The sequence below is a fragment of the Fulmarus glacialis genome, unplaced genomic scaffold (assembly GCF_000690835.1).
Source record: "Fulmarus glacialis isolate BGI_N327 unplaced genomic scaffold, ASM69083v1 scaffold37777, whole genome shotgun sequence".
Taxonomy (NCBI): domain Eukaryota; kingdom Metazoa; phylum Chordata; class Aves; order Procellariiformes; family Procellariidae; genus Fulmarus; species Fulmarus glacialis.
Window position 1 is genome coordinate 1,943 of NW_009221979.1, and position 23,510 is coordinate 25,452.

Genomic DNA, 23,510 nt, shown 5'->3' on the forward strand with positions numbered 1-23,510 from the left:
GTAGCTTCTGATGACGGTATACTACAGCAGGGCTAAATGACGGATCTCTCTTGGTTTGTAGGATTATTTATTTTTTCTTTGCTACATTGCAACAAAGGAGATTAAATGTAGCTGACCCCATTCTTCCACTCTCTTTAATCAGAAGTGTTTATGAAACATGTACAACAGCTTGTGGCTTGCTTCACTTGTAATCTCTATTTTGCCTCGTAGCCTTTGCCAATTATAGGAAAAACTCTTTTTTTCATTCTTAATCCTACATTTTTCAAAAACGAACCCTTAAATATGAGAAGTGGATTTGAACGGGTAACTAGTTGTCAAATTCAGTCACTTAAAAGTATTATGCATTGCTGAAAAGGCTCACCCTATTGAATTATTTTAAAAGTACTGTATGTCTAAAGTATGTCTGTCATGTGTTTTTCTCCTTCAGAAATCAATGAAAGGATTCCTCTTCGCTAAGATGTATTTTGAAATAAAAGAATATGAACTTGCTAAAAGGTAACATACATTGATGTATGTTTGTTTTTCTGTTCTCTAAAGTGTAAGAGAAAAGCTAAATGAATGTGAAGTAGACCAGAGAAACCAAGATCAATATCATGCTATTTTAAGGTAGCAGTAAATGTGGGTATTGAGTGCCATTTAAATCTTTATAAAACAACAACTTAAAAGAAGATTAGTTTTGTGTAACTGAAAAATTTATCGGGTTGAAAAGTTTTTTTTTTTCTCATTGTATTATGTAGTTCTTACCGTTTCTGCGAACTACTGCTTTTTTTTAATAAACAGAAATGCTTGCTGGCAAGGAAGTAGCATCTGTACACGTAAAACAATGTTGCTTCTTACTTTAAGGTCCAGACAAGGTATCTAGAACAAAATACATCTATACTTCTTGTATGGCAGATTAAGTCATCATTATACGTCGGGGGAGGGAGTATTATTGAAAGATATTGGTCAAGTAACTGACTTTTTTTCCGCTCCGTAGGTATATATCCACATACCTCAATGTACAAGAGAGAGATCCCAAAGCACACAGATTTCTTGGACAAATCTATGAAGCTGAGGATAACATAGAAAAAGCTTTTGGGTGTTACAAGGTAAGTACTACACTGATCCCTAATGTCCTCCTTTATTCCTTTGTAAATGGACTTTTAAAATCCTTCTGAGCTGGACATTCTCAAACCCATAGAAGAAAACGTGTTCCTGGAAAAACTGTATTATTTATACACATTTGACAATGGAAAGCATATAAAGACCTGCAGAGGAGACTGTTCACTTGATATCACTTGCTTCAGTGGTATATTTTTAAGTTGATTCTTTTTCTTTTGTTCTGGACTTGATCTTTGTGCTACCTGATGTAAAATTCTTCCCATGTCATACGTTGCCTTTTTGACTAAGGATCTGTGACTGTTGTAGAATTCCTTAATGTTGACTGTGATGACAACAGGAATCTAGTTGCTAGAAGACTGTAGGCCTAGTGTGTTTTTTGTTTGGTTGGTTTTGGAGGGGGTGGGGGCAGAAGGGAGGTGCAAAATTAATTTTCATTAGGCAAGCATATAAATGTCAAATTCCCAATCGGAATGTCTTCATTGTGATTCTGGGGAGGGAGATGATGTGCTCAGAAGTCTGGTTGCCAACACAACTCCATGAAGTGCTATCACACATCTTAAAATGTGTGTCTTAACTGTTTTTTTAAAAAGTGTCCACATCTGGCTAGTCTAGAGGTCCTTATAGTCCTACTGCCCGTGTATAGTAGTAGCTAGTGGTAGATGCAGAGGAGCTGGTTTTTGCATTATTCCTCTTATGCTCTTCTGAATTCCAGCAGTTGTATCTGAGTGCTGTAAACTAGTGGTGGCATTTAGAAAGGCTTTTTTAAATATATTCTGTATCGATAGATCTAACTAGTTTGAATAGCTGGGTCTGTTTGTGGGGGGATAACTTTCTTCCCTGTTCTATATGGATCATAAGATCAAGTTACTTTTTTTTTTCCTCTTGTGTGTGCATGGGGAAAACTAGCGTTCTGTGGAGTTGAACCCAACACAGAAAGATCTTGTATTGAAGATTGCAGAGTTACTATGCAATAACGACATTACTGATGGAAGAGCAAAATACTGGGTTGAGAGAGCTGCTAAACTTTTCCCTGGAAGTCCTGCTGTTTACAAGTTGAAGGTAAATTCCAAATTATCTCTGTTTTGTGGCTTAAAGAAACTTTCAGCATCTGACTGGAGTGCTTTTTACATGTCACCTCACACAAAACTCTTCCTGGCTAAATTATTTTAGAATCTTCAATATTAAATCTATTAGATGTTACTTTCTTTGCAGTCCGACATTTTTGTCTAGCTTTCAAGAAAGGTGCAGCTACAGGCTTTCATACCCTTTTTAATGTTTCAAGGTTAATCCTCTTGAAAAGTGCTGAGAAACTGTGTTGGTTATCACATCTGAGAAGTTCAGACTAGATAGGCAGTACTTGATCTTTCTATTGTGCGACTGGCAGGAAGGTAGCAGGCCTGTGAACTCAGGCTTTCATGCTCTATGCTGCTTTTTTGTTTTTAAATCTGTATTATGATTAACTCTGCAGAATGTGAGAAATGCTGTAATGTATACAATGTAAATGGTATATGCTGTGAGTGTACAAATACTGTGTAAATGCTTTCAGTCATGCAATCTCACTTTTGCACGGGTGTATTAATTTTGTGTAGCTAGGCAGCAACCACATTGGAGTCTTAAGATGGCTATTTTTTTTAAGCAAGGTAGTCTATGGCGGGGTATGCTATCATTGAACCAAATGGTTTGACAAGCATTACTTACTGTTGGTGAGAGGCAAATTCTTCTGAGGATTTTATTCTATGATAGTTATCTCCGTTTTTAAATATTTGAGTATTTCATCAAACTTTGTGTAATATCTGAAAGCTATTAAGAGTAGAGTAAGTAGTTTGAGTAATGTAGTCTACGTAGTGGAGGAAGACTGGAAAACTGTCTGGTACTGTAGTTGCTGAAAAGGCTCACATGGGAAATGAAATATTAACATGTTGCCTTCATGTTTAACAGGAGCAGTTGTTGGATTGTAAAGGTGAAGATGGATGGAATCAGCTTTTTGACTTGATTCAAGCTGAACTTTATGCAAGACCAGATGATGTCTACATAAACATCAGACTAGTTGCGCTCTACCGTTCAAATAATAGATTAAGAGATGCTGTGCTCCATTGTCAGGAGGCAGAGAAGAAAATACCTTTGCAGTCAAACTTGGAATGGTGTTCATGTGTTGTAGAGACATTTGAGGTGTTTAATCATATTTTGATCCTGTGATAATCTTCCATATCTTTTTAACGGGTCTATTTCTCTTAGTGTCATTACTCTGACAGCTATTTCTCAAGTGATTTAACTCCTTCAAATGCAAGTCTACTGAAACCAGTGGAATTACAAAATACTTCTTAGTTTTTTTAATTGGAATTTTCTCCCTAAAATTAAGCTTTATGGAGCTATTGAGTTTCTAACTTCAAAAGCTGAGTTAGATACAGCAGTTCCATTAGGGATAAAATTCCTTAGGCAAGTAGTTCCCTGGAACTTTGCTGCTGAAGAATATGTTAAGCTCTCACCTGTGAAACTGGATTATACAGTAAATGCTACTAATATGTTTTGGAGAAGTACTGCCCTTGCCTTGGAAGGATGACTGTTCCTTATCCTGTGATGAACTTTCTTCTTTAGGAATATCTGGAATCTTTACAAGACTCGGAGTCTGATAAAAATAACTGGAGAGCTATCAAGAACGATCATCTTCTGGCCTATTCCAGCTTTGTCAAAATGACACTTTCTTCTAGAGATGTTCAGGAATGCAGAGAGACACTTGAAAGGTACTGTTTTAACTTTCCTGTAGTAAAAAAAAAAATTCTCGAAGCATTGGGGTTTTTTTGTTTGTTTGTTTGTTTTTCTTTTTCCCCTGGGCCACAGAACATCTACCAAGCTTCGATTTCACTGCTTAACTTGTTTGTGAGTGGGCGAGGCGATTCTCAGTACTAGGCACTAAGAATGGTTCTTACTGGGTTTGAACCCCAAGCTATTTTTCGACTGAGATGCAAGCCCTATTTGAATAGTCAGCACACAGCCATGGAGAAGGCTCCTTGATATCCTGGGTCAATTAATTTTGTACCTTCTTTCCCTTCAGTGAGAGAATGTTGTTCTGTACTTCAGCAATTGATTAATCCAGATTTCCCAGACAATTAAAAAAAAAACAAAACCAACAACAATAAAAAAACAAAGCCACCTTTTATGTATCAGCTTTGTCCTGGTCATTTTGTTCTAAATTAACACAACACATACTGGAATAACTAGGAACTTTAGGTATATAGTATAATTGGGAAGGAGGAAGCCACTTGCAGTAAGAACACTCTCCTTCAGGGAAAACTGATGGTGTTACATGGCCAGCTTAGCCAGCTGACTGCAAAGCATATCATCTGTGGCACACCTAGAGTGGTACAAAAAAATGTTTGTAGTCAATGTATTGATTAAGATCTGTGTTCCTTTCTTCCCATTATCTTCCCTTTCTTTCTGGCTTTTATTGACTTACCTTTGTTCCTCAATTATGCAGTGGCTGTTATATTGTCTTTTGTAAAACAATACTCTTCAGTCTGTTTATCTTGATTAAGTATTTGAAGCAATACAGACAATGGATGAGGAATACTTAATGCCCAAGTATGTTTTGTTTCCTTTTTCTCCTCTAACATTGACCAAAACCATCTTGGGTTTTCTGCTGCCATTTTATTGGAGCCTTTCAATGTAATAACATCTGAAGCACTTCCAGATCATGGCAATGCTAACAGCCATTATAGTTTTGTCAGGTAATTTTATCAAGTATGTTTTAACTGTTTTCTGAAAAGCCTCTCCTGAGTGGGGGTTGTGTACTAGCCTACAGCTACTCAGATTTCTACAGTACCTTCTATTTTTGAAGAGCCTGTCTAGCTGTATTTTGGGCCTTTCTGATGAATGAACGAAAGGTAAGAGCAGAATGACTGGTGCTCCTGCATGTCTCTAAGTCTGTAGTAGTGAACAAGTTTATCCACGTGATTTGGATAATAGTTTTGAAAGCAGCTGTGCAAAGATGTGCTGAAAAAGACTGTAAATATCTAGGTAATAATTCATATGTTTTACTTCAGTAAACTAAGTTGAGAGCTTTAGGAGTTCGAGATCATTATTGTACTTTCTAGTGCAACTAAGGTTTAAGCCACAGAGACGGTACTAACCATTGACTCATGAAGTTACTTGATTCACATTTAAATAACATCAACTAAAACCATCTGCTATAGCATTTACCAGGACTGTTTAGAATGAGTCTTCTCTATATTTTAGTTTTGATCGTGTGCTTCAATCAGTGAAACCATATGTGAGTGGGGCTGATGAGTTGTCTCGTACCTTTGTGGAAATGAAAGGACAGCTATACATGCATGCTGGAACTTTGCTACTGAAAATGGCCCAATACAATGAGGCACAGTGGAGAGTTGTGTGTGAACTAGCAGCGTTTTGTTATCTGATAAGTTTCCAGGTAAGTTATTTTTCAGTTTATGCCTTTAGTTGGTGGAGTTCTTGAAACGTTCTTGCTGTACATGCATTGAACTCCTGTATTCCTGAGATGAACTACTGTTTGTGTGCCTAAGGAAGGACCCGCTCCCTTCTCACTCACCAAACCCTACTCTTTCACAATTCTTTAAAAGGTTTCAAATGACATGAATAGGGTAAAAGTGTATCTTCAGCTGTTTCCCTTGTCAGAGTAACCTGATTCTTAAAGTGAGTTTATTTCTACAGTGTATTCCCTTTTCTGTAATACAGCTGAACACATGTTAAATATTAGGCCTATTGTTATAGGGAGAGAAGGGGATGATCTCAATAGTTCCCATATACTTGTTGCTTAGACAGCAGAACTGAAAAATCAAGCTTAACTCTGCCTTATGAAGTAAAATTGGTTGTCCTTTTTATGCCACTGCTTGCATTCCAGGTATTACTTGCTCTTGTGCACGCTTAATGTTACTTGCAATAGCTATAATTGCCCACCTAGGGGTTTTGTGTGTTTTGAGTGGGTTCCCTGGCCCCTCCCCCACCCTTCCCAGTATACATGACATAGTACCTTCAGAATGGATTATGTATTTTTTTCTATAGTTTTCTAATGCTAAAAAGAAGCTTGTTTCCTAATTCTTAAGACTAAATGATCTGCCTCTTATTGTGAAAAAGCTGTAACAGTTCTCTCCTTACTTCACCAGGTTCCTAAACCAAAGACAAAACTAATAAAGGGGGATCAAACTGGACAAGATGTGCTAGAAATGTTGGCCTGTGATCGAAAAAGCCAGTCTGGTAATAAAAATAGCTACATGGTTCCATTTTAGCATTACAGATAGTTAACTTTAAGAGCTAAGTGGTTTATTACCACAGTCGTTATCTTGAAGTGTAATGTTGACACTTCAATATGCAATAAAGCCTTCTAGATTCTGACTACATATGTAAAACAAAACAATAGTTTGATCCTGACACCTGAAGTTTTTTTTTCTCCTCTTTAGCATGCTAGTAGAGTGCATTCTCTTTTTTTCAAGTGTGGGGGTTTTTTCCCTCCTTTTTGCCTCTCCAGCACACTAAGATAGAATTTAACTTTTATGGTCTCTTAATCTAATGGCTTCTGCCTGCTGATACTGTTTTGCAAGTATTGTTAGATCCAAGAGGAAAAGAAAACATTACTGTTTCCCTTGCCTTTCCATTCTCTTACTTGTTTATCAGCTTTGTTCTTTTTGCTGCTAAGTATAGATGGCTTTTCAGTCTACAAACTCTTGCAGGGCCTAGATGAAAACAAACGAACCCACTAGACATCAGGTTCAATTTTTTCAGAATGGATTTTGATAAGACAGACTTCTTATATTACAACTACTTATTTTAAGGACAGTTGCAATGCCCCTAGAATAGTAATAATAATAAGTTGGCTTTGTTTTCCCAAAGAACTGGATTTACAAATGCCTTGGGATTGTTGTCGCTAAAAGCTTGGAAAACCTGTGTGCTGAAACACTGACTTAATTACAGGGATAACAACAATCTGTAGGTTTCATAAGGGGAAATCCTGATTCCCACCTTCGGTAGTAAGAACAGTCCAATGTATCAAATGTTATTTTCTTTATGTTCATTGCTTTATTTATGTGAAGTGATATTTTTGTTTTCTAGGTCATATGCTGCTGAACTTAAGCCATGGCAAGCAAGACTTCTTTAAAGAGGTTGTGGAATCCTTTGCGAACAAGAGTGGTTCATTTACATTGTTTGATAGCCTGTTTAAGAGTGGAGCTTCTAGAGAGAGATCTTTCATTGGCACAGATGATATTGGAAATGTCAGTACACAAGCACCAGTGCAAGTGGAACTTAATAAATATGATATTGGTAAGAGATGCTACTTCTCTAAAACTCAACAAAACTTTCTGTACCGGAAGCTCTTCTACAAATATTTCATATTGCAATTGAAGACAAATACCTGGAATAGCTGTCTAAAGTTGCCCTAATGTCCTAGACCAGACTTAGACTTCATTGCAAAGTAAAGAAGTGCTTCTTGAATAATTCCTTAAAGATTTGGGAGAAGTAAATAGATTTGCTAAAAATAGTCGCCTATTGGACTGAGTATGGTGAGGATGGAAGTGAAGGGAAATCTGAGAGTCACCCCCTCAGAAGCTTAAGGGGTTGATGGCTTGAGCACTCAGATCAACTGTCTACTTGGTATGTTTGGCTGATTTGAAGTTTGTAATCTTTCGTAAGTGAAAGTTGGAATCTTGATGCTCATTGATCTGCAAAGTATCTTTGGCTGATCTGACAGTGAAATGTGAAACCCAGCTTTGATCAGATACAAGTCTGACTTGTGGGAAGTTGACTTCTGCATCCAACTTTGTTTTTGAACAGGTGCTGTTCGAATGCACAGTGGCAGTCTCCAGCACCTTGTGTGGCTTGGCTTGCAGTGGAACTCTATGTCAGTCTTACCCCCAATGCGCAAATGGTTAAAACAGCTTTTTCACTTGCCTCAAGAAACGTCGAGACTTGAGACAGATGCTCCTGAATCCATTTGCCTATTGGACCTTGAAGTAAGTAAACTTTCCAAGTTCCTAAATGTACTATACAATGTAAGTTTTTTGGTATTTAATACCTTTTATTTATTTATTTTTACAAAAACAGGTGTTTCTACTTGGGGTGGTATTCAGTAGCAACTTGCAATTACAAGAGAAGTTTAATTCTCACTATGGCGCACATCAGCCTCAATTCTTACCATTGCCAGTGTGCAAACAGCTCTATACCGAAAAGCAAAGATCCTGGTGGGATGCCGTTCGTACTCTTATCCAGAGAAAAACAACGTAAGGCTTTTTCAGTTTGGAAATGTTTGACCAAGCCTTTAGGCAGCTTGGATTGGTCCCAATAGATTCTTGTAAAAATAAATTTCTTTTTTTGATATATTTTGGACATGGAAGCTTTGTTGTAGTAGGGACTTGATACACTTGAAAGATTTCTAAAAACGGAATTTTCATTTCTAACAATGAATTTCTAAACTAGAGGCAGGTTAGGACTCAAACTGCAGGCTATATTCATCAAGCAAATGATATATGAACAGATGAAAAATAGAGAATACTAATCGAGGAATGTTTCTTCTGATATTCAGACCAGGAACAGCAGCAAAACTGAGGCTTATCGTACAGCATGGAATTAGTACTCTGCGAACACTGGAGAAGCATGGCCTTCAACCTGCCTTAATTATACATTGGGCAAAAAGCCTGCAAAAAACAGTAAGCTGAGATTATTTTTAAATATGTTGAAGCTGAGGTGTTTTTCTCTCTTATTCTCCAAACTATAAACAGACTGAGGCGGGGGGTGCGGAAAGAATCAGATGAGTATGTATTACTGAGAACTGTTGTTTATTTTGTCAGGCAAATTAGTTGCTCTAGTCAACCTGTAAAGTACTCTGTCTTGAATTGTAGTGTTATTTTCTACATGTATGTTACTTTACATAGCTCTTGAGATAAACCCCCTGAGGTTTATCTCCAGTGTCAGAGAAGTACTCCTGGAATTTTTCAAGAAAACAGGAGAAGGATATGTATGAATAGCATTTTGACTTAAATTTGTAGAAATAACATGTGCTTCTATTCCCTTTTCTTCACCAGGGCGTTAGCCTTAACTCTTTCTATGACCAGAAGGAATATATTGGACGGAGTGTCTACTACTGGAAGAAAGTTTTGCCTATGCTGGAAACTATCAAAAAGAGGAGGAGTATTCCTGAACCTATTGATCCTCTCTTCAAACACTTCCATAGTGTAGACATTCAGGTACAGATTGATTAAGCCAAGGTTGAAGTAAGAGAAGGTCTATGTCAGAATCTTACATAGTTGTGGGATTTTTCTCTGCATTGTACAACTCATGTTGTTACTACTGTAAAACTGTTAATTATGAAATCTGTTAGTATCCGAGTCTGATAAAGGGGGGAAGAAATCTGTCCTTACAACTTTATTCTTACCTTTAAAACTTTGCATATGATTGGAAGGCACTGAACACCCTTAGTACCAACTTTCTTTAAAAAATATTTTCTCTGTATTATAGGAAGAAAAATAATAATGGATGTGTCATTCAATTGTTAGGTATGAGTTGTCTTTCACTTTCTTTGTAGGTCTTTCAGGTTGCAGCATATGAAGAAGAGGCACGTATAGCATTTGCAATGTTCGATGCAGTTGATGGCAAAACTGATGATGCTTTATTAGCATTTGAAGCTATTAAGAATGTGGTTTCATATTGGAATCTTGCCGTGGTAAGTTTATAAATTGCATTACCCCGAAATGCTTTGTTCTATTCAGTTGCCTTCTGACTGATCCTAATTAATCTGTGTCCTGTCGTTAGATCTTCCAAAGAAAGGCAGAAGAGGTTGAAAATGATGCCATGCTGCCAGAAGAACAAGAAGAACACAAAACCTATCTTCTTAAGAGCCAACATTATCTAATGAAGATCATTGAGGAAAGCTCCTCAGATATGTCAGTAACTGAGAAAGTAAGTAATTCTTGCTTTAAAAACTTGTTTCAAGAGCTGCAGTGGCTTGGTTACTGTTTCAAAATGAAACTGTTTGCATTTATGTTACCTTTTTTAGACCAGGTTTTGCGTTAAGGCAAGTTAAACTTACTTCTTCGCTCAAGACAAGTAACATGCTTAACACTAGTGAGCTGATAAACTCTGGGAAACTCTGGGTAACTTCTGTAACCTACCAGATCATGCAATATTCTGACTGCTCTGTGAATGAAATATTTAATGTAAACAAATAGCTTTTGCCACTATCTTTTTATACAGGTCGATAGTTTGAAAAAACAGAATTAATGTTTCTGTGAATTGTTTTCATACATTAATTTAGAGCTTTGCTGAAAAAACAGTATGCCTGTACAAAAGCCTTGTGAATTGTTCAGTCAGAATTCTGAATGTAGTCTGTCTTGCTCTGAGGGAGAATTGCATTCATGACTCATGTTTCAAATAACTTTCTAGCTGCCGGTGTCTATTGAAACTGTGAGGGAAATGCTAGATACAGTGATCCAAGAACTTGGTGAGAATGGTGAAGAGGGAAGTCCTGCCTTCAGAAATGGTCTGTCACGAGCTGTAGATTCAGAGATGAAACATTCCACTCCGTCACCAACTAAGTTCTCTCTTTCACCAACTAAGAGCTACAAGGTATTTCAGCCACCTATTATTTCAGGGAATTGTTGTGTTTGAATAAAAATTCACAAGATTCAATTAATTTTTTCTTCTAGTTTTCTCCTAAAACTCCTCCTCAGTGGGCAGAAGATCAGAGAGCTATACTTCAAATGATCTGTCAGCAAGTGGAAGCTTTAAAGGTAAACAGTTTTGTCACCATATTCAGTGAAGAACAGTTGGCCTTTTAGTTATGGTAAGGACTTAGTGATAATAGCATGGGCTAACTTACAGTTCCTACTACTTAAATCAGTGGAATTATCTTCTGTAAACGTCTGCCTAAAATGAGTGCAAGAGTAAATCTTTTTGCTTAAAAACTCTTACTTGGGCAGGGGTGCAGAGGCAACCCTTCTAAGGACTGTATGCAGAATAAGTTCTGCTTTCGTCAGCTTGGTTCTCATACACTTGGCTCTGTTTTTTTACTTCTGGCTTTAGAACACAATCTTAATCCGCTTAGGCAGATCTTGGATGATTCTGGCAGGGACCTCTTGATTTATTTATTTTTGTTTTCCAAGCTTGAACATGCCTTTAAATAGCAAAAGGGTAAGGGCCATTCCTTATGTTTTCTTCTGCAAATACCTGTCATATATACTTATACTCTTGATTGGCACACTGTCTTGACAGAATGAAATGCAAGAAATGAAACTTAATAATTCCAACTCGAATGCATCATCTCATCGGTGGCCTGCTGAAAGCTATGGAACAGATACAATGTCAGAGGGTTATCAGAGAACACAAAATCTCCATGAAGCTCCATTAACGGGTAAGTTGCTGCTGAATCTTTGTCTAAACGCTTAGTTAAATCAAGTAAGACTTTTTAAAATATTGCAGAAATGTTTTAATGGTTCACAATCAAAAACTGATTGCTGGGGAAAGTCCATTCAAAACAACAAAAAAAATCAAGTATAAACTGTTTTCCTGCTGTTCCTTTTTAGTTGCTACCACTGGCCCATCTGTTTACTACAGCCAGTCACCTGCCTATAACTCTCAGTATCTTCTCAGAACTGCCGCAACCAACGTAACACCAACGAAGGTGAGAACAAATGTATCCACTTAAGCTACTTCCAATGATCTACTGAAAATGACTGCTTTTGATTCTATATGTGGTTGGATGTAATTTGTAGTTCCTTATACAGTATTTGGTAAACTTGGACTGCTAGGGATAAACTGATCATTTATCTTTCTGCCTAATTTTTGGGATATGGGGTTTGGGAGGAGAAGCCAGCAAAATATGTCTGTAATATGTTAGTACATGTCCCCTACAGGGTATGTGTGATAGCACTTAATTTTTTTTCCCCCCCCAAAAAATAGATGGCAAAAATGAATGGGGTTTTCAAGGCTTTTTTCATAAAAAAAACCCACAACAACCCACTCATCTTGTGCCCCTTTTTCAATGCTTGTTTTCAGATGCCCTTCAAGATTTAAACTAATCTGTTTAAACTAAGTTAAAATTAGTTTAGATTTAAATTCCTATGAAAGTATGCCCTGCTTTTAAGAGTACATGTTATGTGGGCTTCAGCACAGTAAGACTTTGTCCTCTGTGTTACTATAATGAGCAAAGCAATTGTTTTCTGCTTTTTCTTTAGGCTCCTGTTTATGGCATGAACCGACTTACACCTCAGCAACATATATATGCTTATCAACAACCGATGCATACACCACCTCTGCAAAACACTTCTGCTTGTATGTTTTCCCAAGAAATATATGGCACACCTCTGCGTTTTGATTCTCCTGCTACTGGACTCATTTCTCCTCGTGGGGCTGATGATTACTACAATTACAGTGTTCCACAGGCAAGTACAAATCCACCGCTGCCTGAACCAGGCTATTTCACAAAGCCTTCCGTCGCACCACCAACTTTAAAGCCTGCAGAACCAAAAGTGATAGAGTTTCCGAAATCTAAACTTGGACAGCCAGGAGCAGCAGAAGGATCAAAAACATCTCTGCCAACACCAGCACAGTCGAGTCAGCCAACAACTTTTAAATTCAACACTAACTTCAAGTCTAATGATGGAGACTTTACCTTTTCTTCTCTTCAAGTTGCAACGCACCCTGCTAATGCAGCTTTTAATAGCAGCGAAAGCCTCTTGGGTCTTCTGGCATCTGATAAACCTTTACAGGATGATAGATACATTGAACAAAAACCAGTTAACGATCACACAAATAGTCAAAGAAATGCCTTCAATTTTGGCAATAAACATATTCCAAGCATCTCTTTCAGAGAAAGCGTGGGACAAAATGCACACAAAAACCTGGGTTTTGAGAAAAGCGATATGTTTAGTGTGCAAGAACCAAGCAAGTCTGTATTTATGACTTCAAATTCGGATTTGGCCAACAGAAGTCATGAAACAGAGGGAGGAAGCACCCATGGTGGAGATGAGGATGATGATGGTCCTCATTTTGATCCTGTGGTGCCACTCCCTGACAAGATTGAAGTAAAGACAGGTGAGGAAGATGAAGAAGAATTCTTCTGCAACAGAGCCAAGCTCTTTCGTTTTGATGCGGAATCTAAAGAATGGAAAGAAAGGGGTATTGGAAATGTGAAAATACTGAAGCATAAAGTATCTGGCAAATTTCGTCTCCTAATGAGACGGGACCAAGTGCTGAAAATCTGTGCAAATCACTACATAAATACTGATATGAAATTAACTCCAAATGCTGGATCAGATAAGTCATTTGTATGGCATGCTTTAGATTATGCAGACGAGTTGCCAAAACCAGAACAGCTTGCAATTAGATTTAAAACACCTGAGGAAGCAATGCTTTTTAAAAGTAAGTTTGAGGAGTCGCAGAATATTTTAAAAACCTTGGGATCAAATGTTGACACATCCGTGACTCAGAGTAGTGGGACTGCAAGAGAAACAACAAATCAGGACATCAAGGAGCCTAGCAGATCCATTTCTGGGACCCTGAACTTTGGCTTTCAGTTCCCGAAAGATGGGGCGAGCAGTGAATCTGATAGCAAAGGCAGCCTTACAGCTACATCAACTGCATCTGGCCCTACCACTTTTTCATTTGGAAAGGCAGCCCCACAAACCTATTCTGGTGGGTTTGGGCAGCATCTCTTGAAGAAGGATCAATGGGAGTGTAAAGTATGTTTAGTTCCAAATGAAGCGACTGCAAAGAATTGTGTATCATGTCAAAGTCCAAATCCAGATGTGTGGGAAACACATGGCACCCCACTAACAGACTCTGCTGCAAGTTTCAAAGCCAGTGGTAACACTGTGCAGGACAAATTTGGATCTGCTTTTGCTAAAAAGGAAGGTCAATGGGACTGCAGTGCCTGTTTAGTAAGAAACGAACCCACTGCCTCCAAGTGTGTTGCCTGCCAGAATCCAAACAAAACTAATACAGCGGTATTTGGTCAACAAACTTCCTTTAAATTTGGCCAAGCAATTGCTCCAAAGGCTATTCAAAATGACTTGGGAACTGCTTTTTCTAAAAAAGAAGGTCAGTGGGACTGCTCTATATGCCTAGTCCAAAATGAAGCAAAAGATGTGAACTGTCGTTCTTGTCAGAATCCTAACTCACAAAGTCAACCAAATGTGCCTCTACCTACTGTTCAGGCATCCTCTGCTCCCAGGTTTGGTTCCATTGCTGATGCAAGTAAGCCACAGAAAAATGGATTTGAAGGGCTTTTTACTAAAAAAGAAGGGCAGTGGGATTGTAGTACTTGTCTTGTGAGGAATGAAGGTTCTTCACCAGCGTGTGTAGCCTGCCAAACACCAAATCCATCTGGTAAGCCTGCTGGTGATGCTTCATCAACTCCTACTTTTGGCTTGAAAAGCAAATTATCTGAACCTGCTGGAGGACAGTTGGGAACAGGCTTTAAGTGTGATTTCTTAGAAAAGGGCTTTAAGTTTGGTCATGCTGAGCAAGGCAAGACACCATCATTTACATTTCAGATTCCTTCTGATACTGAAGCTAAGTCTGCAAAGGAAGGATTTAGCTTTTCAATGCCAGTGCCTGCAGGTGGATTTAAATTTGGGATACAGGAGGCTAGTAAAAATACCACTAAGAAAGATGAGCCACCCAAAGAGTGTACAACTGGTTTCTTAAAAAGCGTTGATGAAAAAGACAAAAAGGAACTGCCTTCAGATAGCGGGATTGCATTCCAATTTCAAGAAACAGCAAACAAGGAGAAAGGTGACTTTGTTTTGGGGCAAAATAGCAGCACTTTTACTTTTGCCGAGCTTGCAAAAAGTACTCCTGGGGAAAGCTTTCAGTTTGGCAAAAAAGACCCTAACTTCAAAGGCTTTTCAGGTGCAGGTGAAAAGCTGTTTTCTTCGCAGGATTCTAAAATGGATCACAAAGCAAACACAACTGCTGACCTTGGTGAGAAGGATGATGATGTGTATAAGACAGAGGACAGTGATGATATCCATTTTGAACCTATAGTTCAGATGCCTGAAAAAGTAGAACCATTTACAGGAGAGGAAGATGAAAAAGTGTTATACTCCCAAAGGGTAAAGCTGTTCAGGTTTGATCCAGAAACAAGCCAGTGGAAGGAACGTGGGGTGGGCAACCTGAAGATTCTTAAAAATGAAGTTAATGGCAAAGTAAGAATATTAATGCGGCGTGAGCAGGTACTGAAGGTGTGTGCAAATCACTGGATAACAACAACAATGAACTTGAAACAGCTGTCTGGCTCAGACAAAGCATGGATGTGGATGGCCAATGACTTCTCTGATGGTGATGCAAAGTTGGAACACCTGGCAGCAAAATTTAAGACACCAGAGCAGGCTGAGGAGTTCAAACAGAAGTTTGAAGAATGTCAGAGGCTACTACTAGATATACCACTGCAGACACCCCATAAACTTGTTGATACAGGTAGGACAGCTCAACTTATACAGAAAGCAGAAGAAATGAAGTGTGGCTTAAAAGATCTCAAAACATTTCTGACAGATGACAAAACTAAACTGTCAGAAGAGGAAAATGTAAACTCTGTTTGTGCCAGCAGTACTTGTGATCTGGTTATAAAGCCGCATGCTGAAAGTACTGGGCCTACTCTGGAATGGGATAACTATGACTTACGTGAAGAAGCATTGGATGATAGTGTAAGTAGTTCTGTATATGCATCACCTCTTGCAAGTAGCCCTGTAAGGAAAAATCTGTTTAGATTTGGAGAGTCTACCACAGGTTTTAGTTTCAGCTTTAAATCTGCCCTGAGCCCATCCAAATCTCCTGCCAAGCAGAACCAGAGTAGAACATCTGTAGGTACAGATGAAGATTCTGATGTTACTCAAGAAGAAGAGAGAGATGGGCAGTACTTTGAACCTGTGGTACCTCTGCCTGACCTCGTGGAAGTGACCAGTGGTGAGGAAAATGAGCAAGTTGTCTTCAGTCACAGAGCTAAGCTCTACAGATATGACAAAGATGCTAATCAGTGGAAAGAGAGAGGTATCGGGGATATCAAGATATTACAAAACTACGACAACAAACAAGTCCGTATAGTAATGAGAAGGGATCAGGTACTAAAACTCTGTGCCAATCATAGAATAACACCAGATATGAATATGCAACAAATGAAAGGATCCGATAGAGCATGGGTATGGACTGCATGTGACTTTGCAGATGGGGAAAGGAAAGTAGAACTTCTAGCTGTGCGATTCAAGCTGCAAGATGTTGCAGATTCATTTAAGCAAATTTTTGATGAAGCAAAGCATGCCCAAGAGAGAGAGACACTGATAACACCTCTTTCTTCTCGTGCCAATACGCCGAAGGAATCTCCGTGTGGTAAAAACGCTGTAGCTGTACTAGAAGAAACTACCAGAGAAAGAACTGATCTCAGTCATGGTGATGATACTTCTGATGTAACTGTAGAGGTCGCAGAGGTGTCAAACACTTCTGAAACACCAACAAAAACAGTGGTTTCTCCTCCAAAGTTTGTATTTGGATCTGAATCTGTCAAGAGCATTTTCAGTAATGAAAAGTCGAAGACATTCACATTTGGAAATACTTCAGCCACTGGTTCTCTCTTTGGCTTCAGCTTTAATCCTCCAAGAAAGAGTGAAGACCATATTCCAATGTCTCAGAACACAGCGGAGAAAGAACTGGAAGTATCTGAACCACCAAAAAGCTCTAGTACTCCTCAGAAGCCTCTAGACAGCAAGGTAGACAACTTGCCTACTTCGACACAAGATGGACCCTCTAACTTCTCATTTAGAATTCTGGAAAAAGGTGAGTGTCAATTGAACTAGTAATTTATTCAACTATGCAACTTACTAAGCAGTCATCTCTGTGCTATTCATTACTCTCTATTGTCTTGTTAATATGTAGTTTCTTTCAGTTCTAATGCGGGTACCCACATCTTCACAAGTTCTCTAGAATTTCAACTAAAGGAGTGAATTTTAAGTCATAATTATTTTAATATAAAAATGAAAGTGTGTGATGCAGGATGGAGTTTTGTTGGTTAGTGAGAAAGGGGATTTCAGGTAGGACCTGTAACTCCGTGAAGTGCTGTACCTGAATCTCAGGCTTAAGTGCTTAAAGAAGGAGCTGTGGATTCACTTTTTGAGACTTAAATAGGTAGTTGGATTGGTAGTGTATGTACCTGGGCCTTTGCTCTGAGTGGTAAAGTGTGAGAACAGCAAATGTATGCTTCAGCTAAAATTTGAATTATCCCCATGATTGAATGGATGGGTGTTCTAAAACTACTCTCTATACATTTGTTTAAAGTCTTAATTATTGGCCTCTGCAATTTCAGATTTGTAGCTTAAATAACACCAGATGTTAGCCTCTTTCCTTAGCCTGAAAAGAGATCATGTGATTACATCCTTAGTTATACAGTTTCTGACACTGTCTGAAAAAGATGCGCTTGCAGAAGTTGTGGCTGCGACATGACCACTGTAATGTGCTGAAGTGTCTTTGCGAGAAGAATGGGATTTACTAGCATTTTAGTGGTAGAGTACTTCTCTTTGAAGGCTTCATGCACTGCTTCCCATCAGTGCAAGACACTTTAGTCAGTTGATAGTTCTTAATTTACATACTAGTCTCAGAATTATGAAGACATACTGTCTGTTTATTAACTAAAGTATAGACGTGGTGAAAGATGGTAGCTACTGTCTATTCACATGGGTTGGATAAGCTTGTGTAGAATTAACAGATGAAATTTCCTACTGTGAAATATGACTATGGAATGCTTCCAGAACATAGATAAGTCTGTTTTACCCTTTTAAAATTCCAGGTAAACACTTATGTCCAAACGATTTATTTTTTTAGGATTTAATTTTAGCCTTTTTAAATCTAATCCAATGGCCTTTTGGACAAGCACATCTTCCTTGCAACCTGATAGTAAAGGTATTTACATACTGCACTGAATGTGTGATAAAACCCCTTTAGCAGGCATGGACAGTAACCCGACTGTGGCAAAGCAGTTGGCTCAGTAATCCTTACAATTAACATGCATGCTGAAGAAGAGTATTTAAAATTGTGTGTCTGTCTACTGTATTTGTCCTATTGGAGAACGTCTCAAGCCCTTAGTATGTTAATATGAGCTAGCACAATGGATGGCCCTGTTTAAGCTTTTGGCTTCTGTTTGCCTTATTTTCTGAGGGTATCTGCCTTGCACTTCCCTGTCACAGTTTTACTGAACAGGCACACTGGATCTCTAAAATTCCCCTTTTCTAAAGAAACTAAATTCTCCTGATGTTTTTAGAGAATACATCTCTTAGTACCTGAGGTCTTCCACTTCAATGAAATATTCTTGAAGATCTCAAGGCAGGTTATCCAGTAAAACGCTTGAATCTATGTAGCCTCTCTGCCGGAAATGTTTAATTCAGTTTCCCGATTATCAATATGTTAACTACTGCACTGTTTAAAAACAAGGAGTGCACAGAAATGAGAAAGCCAACTCCTTAACTACTGCTTATGTGTACGTACTTCATGTATAATATGAAGTCCACCTTAGCTGGTCAGAAAACTTTTGCTGAGTAACCAATTTGTTTACATTCAGAACCTGTAACCAAAACTGTTAAGCTTATAGTTTGATTATATGTCATTATAAGATGTTATTAACAGTGCTTCTTGCAAGTATGCTTTCTGTAAGCATACTCAACTTACACAGTTCAACAGCATTTTAATTTTAAAAAGCAAATTTTTATTCTAGTCTGCACAAGCCAGTCTTCTAATGTTTGTGTCTTACATTGTTTAAAAATATCAAAATGTCATTCCGAACACCATTTTCCCAAAACTATCTCTAGAGAAGCTGTTCTTATTTAAACACTGAACTCTTGTTCTGTATATATGATTTGATGAAAACTGTTCTGTGTTTTTAGGCATCCCTGTGCATGGCATTTATTAACAATTCAGTTTTATTTTCATCATTCGATGTCCATAATGGGAGGTGATTAAGCATTCTGTGCCAATGCATATATGCAAGAACTTTTGCTACTTCAAATTGATACTGTTTTTATATTGGGGGGGTGCGAGGGCGGGTGTGTGTGTATTTAAAAAATAAACAAACAAAATACGCCTTTCTGGTACTTCAGACTGTTCTTCACTTCTACTTTTCTGGTAACTAGGATATAGTTATATACTTAATGATTTATTCACAGTTGGTAGTTGTCTTCAGTGTAGCTTTTTGATGGCTTTGTTTTGAGCTCTGACTTAATAGCAAATGACTTTGAGAAGTCCTTTCTAAATTAGGTTTTCAAGCCTACCCGATGCAAATATAAACTGAGGCTTTCTCATAGGGAACGTCTTTTGGGGAGCGGCTTCTGAGTTGTGCTAAAGCAGCATTCAAAAGAAATTTAACCTCGTAGTTCTGCACCTCCATGCAAAAGTAGTTAAGTTTTTCTCGGGTCAGATCATGAGCTTTTTATAAAAGCTTTACAAGTCTGAATTAAAGTTGTTTCAATTGCATGTTACTGTATCAGTTACACGCATTAAGGTTTAAACTCTGGTGCTTTTCTCTTCTATCCAGAAGATATTCACTGATATATATGCATGAGAACAAAATACCAGTATTGTGACTAGCTAGATATTTAGGCCTGCCTGGTCTTAATGTCAGTTGAAACAAAAGTAAAAATATAATACACCAGTGAAAAGAACTGTTGTGCATGGTGGTGTTCTTTATTTTGTTCCGTCCATATACTAACAATGTTTTGTGTGAATTTTTTCCCCTGAGTAGGAAGTTCTATTGTCACAAAGCCAACAGTCTTTTAAGAATATGTTGTACATATGCATGGCTCTTTGTTTTCGTGGCTGCCTGTGAAGATATATTTAAGCTGTTTGCAGCATTTTTTAATAAGAAAAGTTAACTTTCTTGTGGGGAGGGCGAGTAGCAACTGACTGAACTGAACCAGTGAACATCTTGCTCAGTCTTATATTCTAAGGGCAAATACATGTTGTAATCTTAATCTTTGTTGGTGACCCCTTTTATCACTTTGAGTGGATGTTTGGAACAGTAGAATCTTAATCCAGATCAGCTTCATGGAGAACTTTACCTGTGGATTAATCTGAAGTGACTTTTTAATGTATTCCTCTTATTCAGATACTTTGCACAAAGGCTAAAGAGACTGCATGATAATTCTTTGGGAATGCTGTCTGTTGAATATGATGGACTATATTCTCTCTTGCCAGGGTCTTCTAGGTAGCTTTATATTGTTCAGGTTAAAGGAAGGTCACACTTTTACCATCTACCTGACTGACTTTGGAAGAATTTTTTTTTTTGTTGAAGATACGTTTTTGAAAATTCTCTAATCCTAGGGAAAGCTATTTTTTGTTGTAACCTTTAATGGCTGTAAGACTAAATACTCCACACTTAAACCTCTGTGGTGAGCTTGGTGCAAACTTACGCAGTCCAATTAAGACACTTGTTTTACTAATCTGAGTGAATAAAACACATGTTAATATGCAGGATACCTACATATCTTGATAACGTGGTACTAGATGTACTCCTAATTCTTAAATCAGCTAGGGTTAGTGAGTCTTCTGCATGAGATTCTGAGAAAATATATGAAAACATCTATAGCCTGCTGTCATGAGATGAACTTAGAAATTTGCTGTTCAGGAATTTTATCCTACATTTACTTTATACAGGCTCAGAAGAGCTATTGAGATCTAAAAAAAAGTGAGCAAAAAGGATTACTCTACAAGACTCTCTGTGCTGGTAATGGGTTTGGGCTACACTCTGGTGTATAAATGCCTGAAATGATTAGCTTGTAATCAAAGGGAGAGTCAATTGGAGCAAAGGCTGGGGAGGGGACAATTCAAAAAAAAGACTTAAATTTGAACTATACTTTGGATTTTGCTTTTACTATTTTTTATATTGCTCTTAATCTACTGAAACATACTAGTGGGAAAACTGCTTTTAAAAAGCAGATTTATTTTAGTGTCTCAGTTATGTCAGAGGATCAAGGGGTATGTCTATAAACATTACACTTCTCTTCTGTCCTTGTCTCCTCTTGCAATAATTAATATCAAATTGCATGAGCAGGAAAATCAATGTTCCTCAGGAACTGAGTAGCAGTCTGGTTCCTAGCTGAAGCTTTAGGTTCCCACTGACTACGTTGTGCCACAAACTTAGAAAATATTTTCTAATGGAAAGAACAGTGAGCTTTTAAAAGCACCCTTCAAATTCTGCTGATTAGTTTAACTTAAACCTGGAGAATGTTAGCAAATAGGTTGACTTACTAAAGCAATCAAATTATTCTTAGAAACAGCTGATGTGTGGATATTGATGTGCTTATGGGGTAATTCTTATAAATAGTTAACAAATGTGTGTCTCACACCTTTACCCCCAAACTCTTCCTCTCAAAACAACACTATAAAATCCAACCCAAACAAACAAAACCCCAACCAAACAATACATGATGCTTAAACTGGTATGTCCTCCCTCTTTGCTTCCATTCTCTCATAATAAACTCAAATCTTTGTTTCCAAATCTGTCTGCTTGTTCTTATAGCCATATGTTTTTCTGCAGTTTGCTCTAGGCTGTGCTTTCAGCTTTAACCTTTGATTATGCACTGTTTTTTCAATACAAGTGAAACGAACAACGTAATGTTGAAGGAGAGGGGAGAAAAAGCTATATAATAAAAGTGGTAGTGGTATTTATCCTTGCTGGAAAAGCTAGTTAAATAGCCTGAAAGCAATATTTTTTGTTCTTCAACAAGATGGAACTAAAAATTACTTTACTTTTGTAACAATAAAGGTTTCGGCAACAGCTATTATGGTAAATTGAGATTAGCTAATAAAAACCTCAGATTTCCCATAGATAATCGAAGTCCTATTCAGTTGCTGTTTAATATTTTCTAGAACTTAAAGCACTTTTAAGCAATTCAATAGGACATGCTTCTGTAGACAGCTTCACTTTTTCTTTTTTCAGTCCTGAAGTTTGCCCCTCTACCTCTAGATGACACCTATATCCCTCTTCTCCATAGTCGTATTTTGTTTGATGTGAGGACTTAATTAAATAATCCTTGTAAGAATATAAAGATGCAGGCCTGTTTCTGTTCTGATACTTGAATTTCAAAGGCAATAGAACAGGATGTAGTTGGGCACGCAGGTTAGAATTTCTTAAGTTTTAACAGGATGCTTTGTCCTAGCATCCTGTAACTTTGATTTTTCTTTTCTGGGGATCAGTAGAAAATACGTAGGCTCCAAATGTACTTCTTACTGCCTTAGAATTAATTCAGTTCTGTAATAATGGCAATGTGGGGTTAATGTTATTCCCTCTTGTGAAATTATTCAGTTTTAATGGTTTGTTCAATTTCTGTAAAAAGCTGAGAAGACAACAATGTCAGAAGATGATCTTCCATCTGATGAGGTTGTGATAGTTTACGAGTTAACACCTACCCCTGAACAGAGGGCTCTCGCTGGCTTTCTCAAGCTACCTTCAACATTCTTCTGTTACAAGAATAAGCCTGGATATGTGAGTGACGAGGATGATGGTAAGGAATCTTAAAGTTGATCTTTGTGTTGCCTTTTTGTGCAGAAAGGGTATAATACAATGCACTGGTGCGGCCACACCTCGAGTACTGTGTGCAGTTTTGGGTGCGTCAATATAAGAAGGACGTCAAACTACTAGGTTTTGTCCAGAGGAGGGCGACCAAGACAGTGAAAGGCCTCGAGGGCCAGACTTACGAGGAGCGGCTGAGGTCACTTGGTTTGTTGAGCTTGGAGAAGAGAAGGCTGAGGGCTGACCTCATCACAGTCCATACCTTCCTCAAGGGAGGCAGCAGAGGAAGAGGTGATGCTTTCCTCTCTCTGGTGACCAGTGATAGGACACAAGGAAAGGGAATGAAGCTATGTCAGGGAAAGTTCAGATTGGACATTAGGAAAAGGCTCTTCACTGAGAGGGTGGTCAGTCACTGGAATAGGCTCCCCAAGGCCGTGATCACTGCACCAAACCTGTCAGAGTTCAAGGAGCATCTGGATGATGCTCTTAGTCATATGGTTTAGTTTTAGGTAGTCCTGTGAGGAGCAGGGAGTTGGAATCGATGATCTTTATGGGTCCCTTCCAACTTGAGATATTCTGTGATTCTATGAATACTATCAGAACCATTAGACGCACGAATATTTTTGTTTGGACCGATGGGAAATAATCCTGTCATCTTCCCTATGGCCAAAGATCTACACTCAGGTCTTCAAGACAGAATAGTACAGTGGAGACCCAGGAATGAGTAAAGGGAATTTGTATTGGTGTCTTACAGATATTGACACTGATATTACCAATGCAGTTGGTTAGGTAAGACTAAGTAATCGGTTGCTTGAGCCTAGTCTCATTTGAGCAAGAGGCTTACTTCTGTAACTATTTTTAGAGACAAATACAAGGCAGTCTTTATGAAAAACGAACACGC

The 23,510-nt window shown here is 38.1% G+C and overlaps 1 protein-coding gene across 1 annotated transcript in view; it reads left to right on the forward strand.

The window, feature by feature from the left end:
* Nucleotides 1-427: 427 nt before the first annotated feature.
* Nucleotides 428-23,510, forward strand: part of RANBP2 (RAN binding protein 2) — a gene marked incomplete at its 5' end in the record, with an annotated part of 31,322 nt that continues 8,239 nt past the window's right edge. Inside the window, 20 exons of the mRNA XM_009581314.1 lie at nt 428-495; nt 977-1,088; nt 2,008-2,160; nt 3,040-3,270; nt 3,697-3,842; nt 5,335-5,527; nt 6,240-6,330; nt 7,183-7,392; nt 7,903-8,081; nt 8,173-8,348; nt 8,651-8,774; nt 9,150-9,311; nt 9,650-9,787; nt 9,877-10,023; nt 10,507-10,689; nt 10,770-10,853; nt 11,335-11,473; nt 11,646-11,743; nt 12,297-16,890; nt 22,434-22,601. Coding sequence (XP_009579609.1) covers nt 428-495; nt 977-1,088; nt 2,008-2,160; nt 3,040-3,270; nt 3,697-3,842; nt 5,335-5,527; nt 6,240-6,330; nt 7,183-7,392; nt 7,903-8,081; nt 8,173-8,348; nt 8,651-8,774; nt 9,150-9,311; nt 9,650-9,787; nt 9,877-10,023; nt 10,507-10,689; nt 10,770-10,853; nt 11,335-11,473; nt 11,646-11,743; nt 12,297-16,890; nt 22,434-22,601 — 7,396 coding nt within the window. The remainder of the gene's footprint in view (nt 496-976; nt 1,089-2,007; nt 2,161-3,039; nt 3,271-3,696; nt 3,843-5,334; nt 5,528-6,239; nt 6,331-7,182; nt 7,393-7,902; nt 8,082-8,172; nt 8,349-8,650; nt 8,775-9,149; nt 9,312-9,649; nt 9,788-9,876; nt 10,024-10,506; nt 10,690-10,769; nt 10,854-11,334; nt 11,474-11,645; nt 11,744-12,296; nt 16,891-22,433; nt 22,602-23,510) is intronic.